The sequence below is a fragment of the Vipera berus genome (genome assembly GCF_964194415.1).
Source record: "Vipera berus genome assembly, chromosome: 6".
Classification (NCBI taxonomy): domain Eukaryota; kingdom Metazoa; phylum Chordata; class Lepidosauria; order Squamata; family Viperidae; genus Vipera; species Vipera berus.
Window position 1 is genome coordinate 84,585,196 of NC_138208.1, and position 12,879 is coordinate 84,598,074.

The window sequence follows — 12,879 nt, forward strand, 5'->3', positions numbered from 1 at the left end:
TGTGTTCAGACGGTCTTTTCTGGAATTCTTTGCCTAAGCAAGTCAGAACATGCATTAAATGGACATTCTTTACTTAAAGTTGTATTAATGCGAGTCAAGAGTTGCATAACACAGAGGCTGTGTTTTGTTTTGTTTTTAACTAAAACCTGGTGCTGGAGAAATCATTAATAACGAAATTAATAGTGTAAGATGAGGGGGGGAAGTCTTGATTTTCAGGAAGTGCAGATGTTTCTGTGTAAGTGTCTTAAACCTTTTAGCTAAGGAAAGTCGCAGATACAACACTAGTCAAAGGAGTGAGTTAAGGAAGCAGATAGAGATAGAGTGACAGAGTCAGGCTGTCACAGAAAAGAGGAAATCAGCCTATTTTCCAAAAAGCACCTGCAGGCAGGACAAGAAATATTGGATGTGTCAGGAAATTGTGTAGCAGCTGCTGTCCAGATGAAGTCAGAGACACTGACACCAACTTGTACTTTTATATAGATAAATATATTTCACATTTATATTTACAGAAGACAAGATAGTCAGGAGCATCGTGAGGTAAATCCAAGAACAGCACACAGAGCACATGGAAGAAAAAAAGCGGGAAAAAAGGGAAACTCCCCCTTTATACCCACAGCAACCAATCACAGCGTAGATTGCCTCATGCAGGAGCCGGCACTCTCCAATCAATCAGCTCCAACTGTGTGTTCTGGACCATTGTACAATTTTACTGTTCCAGCTACTAAATTCAATACCCTAAAACAGAGGTCTTCAAACTTGGCAACTTTTAAGACTTGTGGACTTCAACTCCCAGAATTCCTCAGCCAGCCAGGGCTGGCTGAGGAATTCTGGGAGTTGAAGTCCACAAGTCTTAAAAGTTGCCAAGTTGCAAGATCCCTGCCCTAAAAGGATGGAAACTTACTAAAAAGGGATCCAGCCTAGAATTAAGGAGAAATGATCTGAAGTGAAAACAACTAATCAGTGGAATAACTTGCCCCTGAAACTGTGGTTGCTCCTTCACTGGATGTTTTCAAGGAAGAAGTTGTCAACCATTTGTCCAGAATGGTGTAGAGCTGACCTGGGCTGGGCATTTTATGGCCCCTGGGCCACATCTGGTCCTTTGGCTATCTGTCCAGCACCTGTAGATTGCTTTTATTTTGAAGGCGACACCTATTTTTTAAAAAAATAAAATTTGTGTTTGGCATGCCTACGCACCTTCACAGCCTATTGCTTAGGCCCTCCACAACAATCCCAGTTTCTCATGTGGCCCCTTGGGAAAATTAATTGCTCATCCCTGGCATAAGGTCTTCTGCTTGAGCTGGTGGTTGGACTAAAAGTCCTCCAAGGTCCCTTTCAACATTGTTGTGTGTTCTATGTTCTAAATGATTTCTAGTAGCACCTTTACTTACAACAGTTTGTTTAGTGGCCGTTGAAAATTACAACGGCACTGAGAAAAGTGACCTATGACCGTTTTTCATATTTATGACCCTTGCAGCATCCCCATGGTCACATGGTCAAAATTCAGATGCTTGGCAACTGGCTCATATTTATGACGGTTGCAGTGTCCTGAGGTCATGTGATCAGCTTTTGCGACCTTCTCACAAGCCAAGTCCATGGGGAAGTCAGATTCACTTAACACAACCATGTTACTAACTTAGCAACTGCAGGGATTCACTTAACTGTGGCAAGAAAGGTCATGAAATGGGGAAAAACTCACTTCACAAATGTCTCACCTAACAACATAAATTTTGGGCTCCATTGTGGTCATATGTTGAGGACTGCCTGTACCTCCTGGTATTGCAATAGCAACCATGTAATAATTTCATTCCGATTTACTTCTGTACCTGCTAATTACATTTGCTTTTCTTTTTTGGGCACAGTTTCATAGAAGAATCTATAAAGGAATTCCACTGCAGTTGAGAGGTGAAATCTGGTCCCTGTTGCTCGACGTCCCAAAAATGAAAGAAGAAATGAGAGGTTATTATAATGTGAGTTTCCAAGCCAGCAAGTGAAACACAGAGCTTTCATTTTATTTAATGCAGCAAATAGTAAATTCAATATAATTAAGAGCCATAAATGCCATTCTTTCCAAGTTTTTAATCTTTTTTTTCCTTGAAAAGTACTCAATAATATGAACCCTAAATCAGAATCATCCGTTAGGCCAGAACCTTGGTACAACTACAACTTAATTTCTTAGGCCTGAAGATTTGTTTAGCTTTTTTTTTCCATTTTCCTATTGAAAAGCTTTCAGATTTCAGTATTGCTTATAGATGTTTATGGTATGCTCAGAACCAGTACAGTTTCTCAGGTCCCATTCATTTCATAAGATTTCCCCTTACCTGCCCTGCTTTATTGTTTGTTTTGTGTGTGTGCATGTGTGTATGCTATGGCATACAGAGTCACATTGTTTGAATTGGATGGCCCTCATAGATCTAGTTAATAAAACAGATAAGTAAATGTTGTGCCCTAAGAAACAGTCTTGTGTCATGTTTGTTCTGTTTTTTTAAATTCTCTTTTGGATGTTGTATTTAAGTTTATGCATTTTACAGTTTTAAATTTTTACTTTTCAACTTTCAAATTTTTTTACTTCTTCAACTTCCAGAGAAGTTTTGAATTGAGAGGGTGGTGGTGAACATAAGAGTGAAATATTCATCTGCTACTGTTTTGAGTAGGGAATTAATAATTACATTTAAACCTGCCAGAGACTCAAAATACCTATTTCCTTTCACTTCCAGAGAAAATTGGCAGAAATTCTGCTGTCAAAAAATTGTAACTTGGGGCATATATTTAGCCTGTGGACCAAAACGTACATATGATACTTCCAATAGAAGACAATATTAGTAGTTCAGGGATATCTGTGTTGGAGAAGGATAGATAGATAGATAGATAGATAGATAGATAGATAGATAGATAGATAGATAGATAGATAGATAGATAAGGAGAGGAGAGGAGAGGAGAGGAGAGGAGAGGAGAAGAGAAGAGAAGAGAAGAGAAGAGAAGAGAAGAGAAGAGAAGAGAAGAGAAGAGAAGAGAAGAGAAGAGAGGATATTAGTAGCTCAGGGTTATCAAGGTTATCTGCTCTGAACTCTGTGTGGCATCAGGAAGGATCTCTGGCCAGTCACCCCAAATCTATCCCTCATTAAGGGATTACAGTGTCATAAAAAGGGAGTTTTATAGTAGCTCAAAGTTTAACTATGGGATCCTTGGTGCTGTCTGAGTGAGCTTGGTGCAACCCCACAGTTACATATAATGCTTTTCCTAAACGGATGTCCTGTGAAACTGTGGCTCTCAGAATTTCTTAGCGCGTGACCTCCAGAATTCTGGAAGTTCTTAAACTTCTGGATGGATTCTCCAAAATGTAGAATCTTCTGCAACATGCAAACAAATTCAGAAGCAGCTGCTTCCCTTAACTCACGCCACCTTTGACTTTACACAGCATTCACTGATGAATAGAGCAAATTTAAGATGTTCCTTTCATTCCTTCCAGCAGGAGTGTGCTGAATCAGACCAAAATGTTCTGTAGATCAAGGTCCCTTGCCATGGTTCCTCCCAGATCTAAATATGGAAGCCAGCAGAAGAAGATGAATAAAATACCCTTTTTTCACATGAATTTCCCAGAGGGATACTCACTGTGTTTGGCTGCTTGTATTTGAAATCCTGTCTCTTGTTGGGATAAGATATTTTGTAAAGGAGAAAATCTGTTATGCTTGCCCCAGCCCAAACAGAATAGATTTACCACCTTTGTAAGAAGTGGAAGGGCACCAAAAAGGATGATAAGCTATCATGAGTTATGAAGTCTTGGTGTATATACATTTGTTGATTGTTTCTCTCTTTGTCTCCTCCCCCCCCCCCCCAGACTTTAAAAACTCGAGCAAGAGGAACCTCTCCAGATATCCGGCAAATTGATCTTGATGTTAACCGGACCTATCGGGATCACATCATGTTCAGAGATAGATATGGAGTAAAGTGAGTGAAGCTAAATCAGCTCCTTTCATGTGGATCTTGTTGCTTTTTATTTTCTAGAACTTCAAGAAATTTAATTTATACAGAAGTGCAGCAAAATCTTGAGTCCTGTTTCCCCCCCCCCCCAAAAAAAAAAAAATCAACCTTCCTCCTATCCCCTTGAGCTTGGTGGTTTTCTTGCGGATGTTTGTGGACTGATGCTGTTACCTAGTTGGGTAATGAAATGTCTGCAAGAAAAGCACCAAGCTCAGAGAGTAACAAGGACCTCACAGTTCAACCCTGAACTACAGATATTCTCTTCTTTTGCTATTGTCTCTTTGCCATGGGAGATCTGGACCCCAAAACACATGTGATGCTCTGAAATTCAAAGCAGAATCATGCTCATCTTTATTTAACAGGCTGGAAAAGCCTGTTAGAAAAAGCATCATTAGCAAGATATCTAGAAAATAGTTTTTAAGTTTTTGAAATAGTAACATTTTAACACTGAACATTGAAACAGAGGCATATTTTCCCATATTAAGTCCTGAATGCTGCATTAGGTTTTGAAACGGTACAAGTAAATTTCAGTACTTCTTCCAGTATTTTTTTTAGCTTAAATATATTTGGAAATTATGAAAGACAGTTACACTTTTTTATGAGTTGGTTTCAGAGGCAATAGGCTTACAGTGCTCCAGATTTACAACAAGAGTTTTGAGTTGTAGATCCAAAACAGAAGAAGAACACCAGGTTGCAAATGGCTTCTTAAGTATTTCAGTCAACTTGTGTTTACTACGGTATGAAACATTGCCTAAGCTCCCTTTTGCAAAACCGAAAGAACAAAATTATTTTTTAGTTAGCCGTGAGAGTATTCTAAGAAGGTTTCGGATTGTGATTATTTTAGACAGTTGTTACCCCCCTCCCCCCGAGAAACGAGCCGATTAAATTGCAAATTAGGTTTTTTTTTCAGAAAAATCATTTTCTAACCTCAAGAGAATTATCAAAATAGTAAAAGAGCATAATGGAAAATAAAATGTCAGTAATTCCACTGAGCATTATCCAAGCTCTTAGATATATCTAAATTGCCTGTTCTAATTTTTGAACATGATTTTTCCTTGACTTTGAGATGATTCAGATGAAATACAGTGTCACGGGTTAGCACTGCAGCCTTCTGTGACTAAAGCTGTGTGCGAAGCTCATGTTGTTGTTTTTTTTAAAAAAATAAATAAATTGCATTTTCCCCGGTTGGTTTGTTAAGAAAATTTCTGTTTGAATGGCTCAATACAGTAAACAAGACAAGAACAACAGTGATCAAACCAACAGATTGATAATCGGCAACAAGAGATGTAATAACTTGAGAAAATGTTCACAATAAAACCCGTCAGATAGCTCTCATGACTTGGAGATAACAATAACATTTATTCCCCAAAGGCACTGGAAGAGCTTTGTGGGAGCTGCTCCTGATGATTGACAGGAAAGGAGCCATTCTAACTTTCTAGGACAGAGTGTTCCAGAAGGAGGGGACCACCAAAAAGAGGGCTTGTTTCCGTGTCCCCCAGTTATAGGTAGTCCTCGACTTGTAACTGGCAGTTACAGTGGATCGCTAAAATGAGACTTATGATCTGAATTTGAAGTTCTAACATCTGCACGCACGCCCAGAGGCACATGACCACATTTGAAGCTGCTTGACCGCTTTTGCAACCGTTTGTAGCATTGTAGTGATTACACAATCACAACTTATGTCAAAACCCGTCCCATAATGAACAGTATATTCGCTTAACAACCGTGGCATTTGCTTTATGACTGTAGGGGAAAAAAAGATTGTAAAATCAGGACCAGTCACATTGTGACTTGCTTTACGACCATCCCGGCTTATAACCATAATTGTAGGGCTCAGTTACACCCATAACTCGAAAACTACCTGTACTGTTTCCTCTTCGGTGGATGCCTCTCTTAGACTGCAGAGAGTTTAGAAGATGGCATGTTTTCTCTGCAAAAATGTCTATACATTTTGTCAGGATGAAGATGACGATGATGACGTCATCAAAATTTCAACCTCAGATGTTGTTACATAGCCAGAGTGACTATCTGTGCACAAAAGAGGAAGGGATTCTGTGGTAAGGATAAGGAAACCAAGTCAGTAAATAGGAAAAAAAAAAGTCAAAACAAATTTGGTCTAGTGGTTAAGGCAGAAGGCTAGAAAGTAGGAGACCACGAGTTCAACTCCTGCCTTAGGCATGAGAACCAGCTGAGTGACCTTTAGCCAATCACCAGGAGATGGTGAGTTCTAGTCCCACCTGACAGCCAACTGAGTGACCTTTAGCCAGTCACCAGGAAATGGTGAGTTCTAGTCCCACCTGACAGCCAACTGAGTGACCTTTAGCCAGTCACCAGGAAATGGTGAGTTCTAGTCCCACCTGACAGCCAACTGAGTGACCTTGAGCCAGTCACCAGGAAATGGTGAGTTCTAGTCCCACCTGACAGCCAACTGAGTGACCTTGAGCCAGTCACCAGGAAATGGTGAGTTCTAGTCCTGCCTTAGACATCAAAGCCAGCTGTGTGACTTTGGGCCAGTCACACTCACTCAATCCAGTTCACCTCAAAGGATTGTGGTGGGGAATATAGGAAGACGAAGGTGTGTGTGTGTTGGATATATATATTTTTTAATCCCATTTATATCCCGCCCTTCTCTGAAGACTTAGGGCGGCTTACAATTTAAAGCACAAATCAATGTGCTTAGCAATAGCCTTCATTCTATGTATATGCCTGCTTATTAGGGCTTTCCCCCCCCCCCCAAGCGGCATTATTACAAAGTCAGCTTATTGCCCCCAACAATCTGGGTCCTCATTTTACCTACCTCGGAAGGATGGAAGGCTGAGTCAACCTTGAGCCTGGTGGGACTCGAACCTGCACTAATTGCAGGCAGCTGGTGTTACTTAAGGAGGCATTAGCCCACTGCTCCACCAAGGCTCTTTATATATATTTGCTGCCTTGAGTTAATTGTAAAAAATAATAAACACAGGATAAAAAATAAAGTTGTGAGGATTTGGCATGCTCTCTGGACCCAGAATGCAGATTGGGGCTAAAATGAAGATGTGTGTGAATGGAAGGGCATGCTAGAAACAGGTGCCCCAGGTGTCCAGGTTTCATTGTATTTTTACAAAATACAATATTACATTTTGTAACATGAATGTTCCTCTACAACAGTCCCTTTCCTTCAGCGCTCAGGTTTTTTTTGGTTATAACAGAGCTCTTTTCCAGATAGGCAATACCCTGCGTGGTCTTTTTCCCCCCTTAAAAGAGAGCTTTTGTAAGTATTTTACCACATGATGGAACACTGATGTATTTGCCTTTATCACTCATACACATACATAATAGATAGATAGCCGATCTTTGTAAATAGTAGGCTTCTTTCAGTGTTCAGTTAAGCAGAAAGGCAACACAGAAGTCAATGAGTATCAGCTTTTCTTGCGATAAGCAGAGAGAACTGCTGTGAAACAAAATCTTCCTCTGTGTGTGTGTGTGTGTCTCATGAAAACAATTGGTCGATGTTCTTAAACATCGGTAGAATCATGTGTGGCCTTCTCACAAGACTTTGTAGCATAGGCAGCAGGGCCATTGAAGTGCTGGGCAGCCCAAAGGAAAAAAAGGAGATATTTGAGTGAGGGGAGTTTAAAAGGAGGCTTAGGATTGGGAGGAAAAAAACTGTTAGATGCAAAGAATCAGAGCCATCTGTTAGGTTGCAGTATTTACTCAACCTTATACACAAGAATCTGGTCAACTAAAATTCAACACTAACCAGATAAGGGTCAGCAGAATTCAAGAGGGGGTGGACTTGGTTCACTTGTGGGAATGTAACGATTCCAGGTTGATGACTTGCTTAACTCTACCCCCACTTCCCTTCTCCTACAGAATGGCTTGGATCTGGGTAGGTCCTCACATAACAGGATTTGAGTGGGGTTCTGTTAATGACCACAATCAGGACTGTCCCCAAGCAATGCCATCATATGCCATAGTGCCTCATCACCTAGCAAGGGAAATTTGGGTCCCAATTACTGTCGTTAACCAAGGAGTATCTGTAACTAAGTATCATCTGCACATTGATGGTATTTAACTGCACATGGCAGAGAATCCCACTCTGCAGCTTCATGTGAATGTTAAGTAGGAACAGAAAGAGTATAAAATTATGAGGAACCCCACAAAGCAGGGTCTAGATCTGGATCTCTTCCCAGTAAGAGGACAGGACTCATTTGAACTGCTTTATTCCCTTTGTCTTAAAGTGAGAGATGCTTATCACTGTGCAGGGTCATACAGATGTACAAAATAGGACTGATATGAAATTAAGCCAGCAACATTTTACATCACAAGTATTTTTTCCTGTACCGTGGCTCCAAAACACATTTTGATTTTGTATGGTTACTTTCTGTCTTTTTCCCCCCTAGGCAACAATCTTTGTTCCATGTCTTAGCTGCGTATTCTGTATATAATACGGTAAGATGCTCTGTGCATGCTTCTCTGCATCTGTACGCCGTCAGTTACATAGGTCATTCTTAAACCATGTTTGAATTGATGGAAATAGAATTCTCAAGATCAACATGAAAACAGTGATTTTGAATAGGCATAATTCTGTATTGGATTGTTTGGCCCAACAGGTGTAAAAGAAAATATTTCTGATTCTTGGCCAGATGCTATCAAAGCTTGTTTTGCAAATGCTTGCCTGGAACCATTAAGATCAGAAACTGTAAAAACAGTGGTGGATAAGCTCACTCAGCTAATAAAATGCTACATTTTAAGCTTAGTAAATTTTAGCAGCGTTATTGAGCTGGGTCACAAAGAAGAAACAGTTGTGGAATTCTGGAACAGAAAGTTGCAAATGTTCCTGAAAAGACGACAAATGTTTTCCTTCTTCCCGCTGATATGAAGAATTGAAGAGGGTGGCCATTTTAATCTATTGAGCAGAACAAGTGAATTGCCCTCTGGCATTACTAGGATAAGCCAAGCTGCGTTAGTGGGCTAAAATCCATAATTGGCTCATTTTGTCTATAATTCTGTGGCTTCCTACTCGGAAGTGTCAGATTGAGTTCCATGAAACTCACAACAAAACTCTTTTAAGGTAACATAAACCCTAAATGATAACATAGTCTCAACTGGGGGAATAGGTTGGATTAAATTGATATGGACATTTCAGGCTAGGTCCAGATTCTTTGTTCAAATGAATCAATTTGAAAGGAGAGAAATTCAATCAAGAGGGTTTGCGTGGACTTCTTTCTGAAGTACAAACGCTCTGTCTTGAAGGCTGTTTGGTACTAAGCAGCGTTTCACCATGAGGGTTGCCAGTCACCTCACGGGAGAGGAGCTAAAGGTCACATGGAATAAGCTAAAGATAGGGAATAACAACAGGTCAAAGTGCAGAAGATGGGGGAAAAAGGACTCCTGTGTCCCCTTCTACTTTTATAGTCAACATTTCCTTAGAGCAGTGTTTCTCGAACTTGGCTCCTTTAAGATACATGGACTTCAACTCCCAGAATTCCACAGCCAGCATGCTCTTAAGCAGCCAAGGTCGAGAAACACTGCCTCAGAGGCCTCTCCACATCTTCAGGATTAAAAAAATAAAATAAAATTAGATAATGATAGCTTGTCCTGTAGAAGCTCTAGTTATATCAGTCTTACTTTCCTTTTTAGCTCTCTATGCAAAGTCAGACAGAGAACTAATCCTCAGGGATATTCTTCCTTCAAACATCTCATAACACAAACACACACACACTGTCTACCTTTACTACAAGAAAAGTGAGTGCAACCGTCTTTAGGATTGTTTGCACTTGTACACAAATTTTGTAACAGTTTTGTCTACTTTTCCCCAGGAGGTTGGATACTGTCAAGGGATGAGCCACATAACCGCATTGCTCCTAATGTACATGAATGAAGAAGATGCTTTCTGGGCTTTGGTGAAACTGTTCTCGGGGCCTAAGCATGCTATGCACGGTAGGTGTCTGACATTTCATTCAGTGTCATTATAAACTATAGGGACGCTCAGTGGGTTAGCTTGTCGAACAGAAGGTCGGCAGTTTGGCGGGTTGAATCCCGAGTGCCGCGTAACAGCGGTCCCAGCTTCTGCCAACCTAGCAGTTCTAAAGCACGTAAAAATGCAAGTAGAAAAATAGGGACCACTACGGTGGGAAGGTAACAGCGTCCCGTGCGCCTTTGGCGTCTAGTCATGCCGGCCACATGACCACGGAGACGTCCTCGGACAAGCGCTGGCTCTTCGGCTTTGAAACGGAGATGAGCACCGGCCCCTAGAGTCGGAAACGACTAGCACGCATGTGCGGGGGAACCTTTACCTTTACCTTACATAGCTAAACTGGCCTCTTCACATTGCACCTTTTTTTTAACAATTACATTTAGAATTTTGCTTTTTTCAATTCTTCAGTAAGCTGGGTTCACACCACAGTCCTAAACCAAGTAGACAAGTCAAAGATCTTATGGATATCACATAGAGCTGAAACAAATGGTGTTACAGGTAGTCCTTGATTTATAACTGGTTGCTTAGTGACTGTTCAAAGTTACAATGGATCCCCCAAAAAGTACTTACAAAATTCTGACAGCTGACCCCCCCCAACCTCTCCCAACCATCTTCTCCCCCCCGCCCCGCCCCCCCGATTGTATGAGCACATTTCAGGTGCTTAGCAACCAGCCCACATTTGTGGCTTTTTTTGCAGTGTCCTGCAGTCACATAAGTCCAATTTATGATCTGTTTTTGCTGAAAACAGATCTTTACTTCTGGTTTTCAGCAAAAAACACCCCATTGTGATCAATGAGTTTGCTGAATGACTTTAACATTCACTTAACAAGAGGCACGAAAAAGGTGGCTAAAATTGGGCCTGGTCACGTGATGACCTGCTTTACCATTGTCATGATTTACAACCATAATGGGCAGTCTCTGTTATGGTTATAAGTTGAGGACTATCTGTATGGCTTCATGCAGTGACCTTGTTCGCATAACATGCTTCCAAAAGATACTGAACAGCCGACTGCATTAAACCTCGAATGATTGATCGCACACCATCAAATTGAGGTCAGCTCTTAGTGACTACATAACTACAACTTGTTCATCATGGTCTGTCCCATCCTAAGTCGTCAGATCTTCTAGCAAAGCATCTTTCACCGGTGTAGTTGAGACAATCCACTTTGCTGCTGGTCATCCTCTTCTGTTTCCTTCCACTTTTCCTTCTTTTTTCTCTTTCCCATTGTTATAGCTCAGATTCGGATGCTGCATTAGCCTAGATATAGATTAGTAATCCTGTTAAAGTGGTATATTTTAATTTAACATTACTTACTAAGTTACTGCGGTATGCAGCGTCGCCTTGTAGTGAGATAGATGGCAAACAAGTTTAACAAACAAACAAACAAAATAGTTGCTTGTTCATGATGACCTCTCTCTTCCTTCCCCTACTTTTCCCAATTTTAGGGTTTTTTATTCCTGGTTTTCCTAAGCTGTTGAGGTTTCAAGAGCATCATGACAAAATAATGAAGAGATTTTTGTCCAAGCTTAAGCAACATTTTGTAAGTAAATGCCAACATGAATATGTTGATCAGGGGAATTGTTCACAGATGAAATTTCTTTGGCATTTAATTTTCATTTTAACTTTCGCTTCCATAGAGTGTCACAGGAAATACAACAGCTGGCACCATGCTAATCTTTATAGACATAGACACATCATGGGATATGAATAACTTCAAAAAGTCTTTCACGGCCACTTTACCAAGTGCTACATGGTAGTGTATTTTTTGACTGCTTGTTCCCTTATTGTGGATGGTGGATCGCAAAATAGCAGAAGCAATCTACCAGTCTGATATCTTCATTATCTATCCTAAGGCTGGTTCTTTTACCTGAAGTCATTAGTTTGGTCTTTTTAATTAAAGTTCACACTTTCTCACTGTGCTTTTTGACTTTTATTACCAGAGCTTACACATCCATTGTATTTTCAGCTATTGGAATAGTGTCATCCGCATAATGCAAGTTGTTGATCGTCCTGTTCCAATTTTAAAACCATACTCATCTTCCCTTCGTGTATATTCAGCACATAGGTTGAATAAATTAAGGGGAAAGTATTCAATCTTGTCACATTCCTTTGCAAGCCTGGAGCAGTCTTTTTTGGCCACGTTGTGTCCATTCTGTGGCTTTCTGACATGTCTTTATTCCTGACCTGTCTTTAAGCCTTGGTAAGACCACACTTGGAATATTGCATCCAGTTTTGGTCGCCACAATATAAAAAAAAGATACTGAGACTCTAGAAAAAATATAGAGAAGAGCAGCAAAGATGATTAGGGGGCTGGAAGTTAAAACATATGAAGAATGGTTGAAGGAATTGGATATGTTTAGAGGTTGGACAACCATTTGTCTGAAATGGTATAGGGTTTCCTGCCTTGACCAGGGGGCTGGACTAGAAGACCTTCAAGGTCTCGTCCAACTCTTGTCATTCTGTTTATTCTTTAGGTTTCTCGTGAGGGCAATGAGATGTTCTGGGATGCCCGTTTTTCTAAGCCCTTTTAACAGCTTGACATAACTGACCCAACTGAATGCTTTTTATGTAATTGGTGAAGCCCATCGTGACTTCTTTTTTGGCGTTCTTGGCTTGGTTAGAGTCTTTAATAATTAGGAGCAGGGCTTTTTTCCTCATAGAACGCCCAGAACGGAGTTCCGGCACCTTTTTTGGATGGAACCTTGTAGGGTAGGCAAGGCAGGTTGTATAACATGTGTGAGTTCCGGCACTTTTTTCTTTTACAAAAAAAGCACTGATTAGGAGTATTGCTTTTATAGTAAGCAAGTCTTTTTCAAACATCTATTAAGTTTATCAGGATAAACTACATGGGGCTGCCCTTGAGGACCACTCGGAGGCTTCAGCTGGTGCAGAATGCAGCCGCGCGAGTTGTGATGGGGGTTTCCCGATACTCCCATGTAAC

General features: G+C 40.6%; 1 protein-coding gene across 3 annotated transcripts in view; it reads left to right on the forward strand.

Moving 5' to 3' along the window:
* USP6NL (USP6 N-terminal like) overlaps positions 1-12,879 on the forward strand; it is a 133,807-nt gene that overhangs the window by 91,648 nt on the left and 29,280 nt on the right. For all 3 annotated transcript variants that reach the window (XM_081330775.1, XM_081330777.1, XM_081330776.1), the window contains 5 exons: positions 1,860-1,967; positions 3,836-3,945; positions 8,361-8,409; positions 9,780-9,900; positions 11,384-11,478. In XM_081330775.1, coding sequence (XP_081186901.1) covers positions 1,860-1,967; positions 3,836-3,945; positions 8,361-8,409; positions 9,780-9,900; positions 11,384-11,478 — 483 coding nt within the window. The remainder of the gene's footprint in view (positions 1-1,859; positions 1,968-3,835; positions 3,946-8,360; positions 8,410-9,779; positions 9,901-11,383; positions 11,479-12,879) is intronic.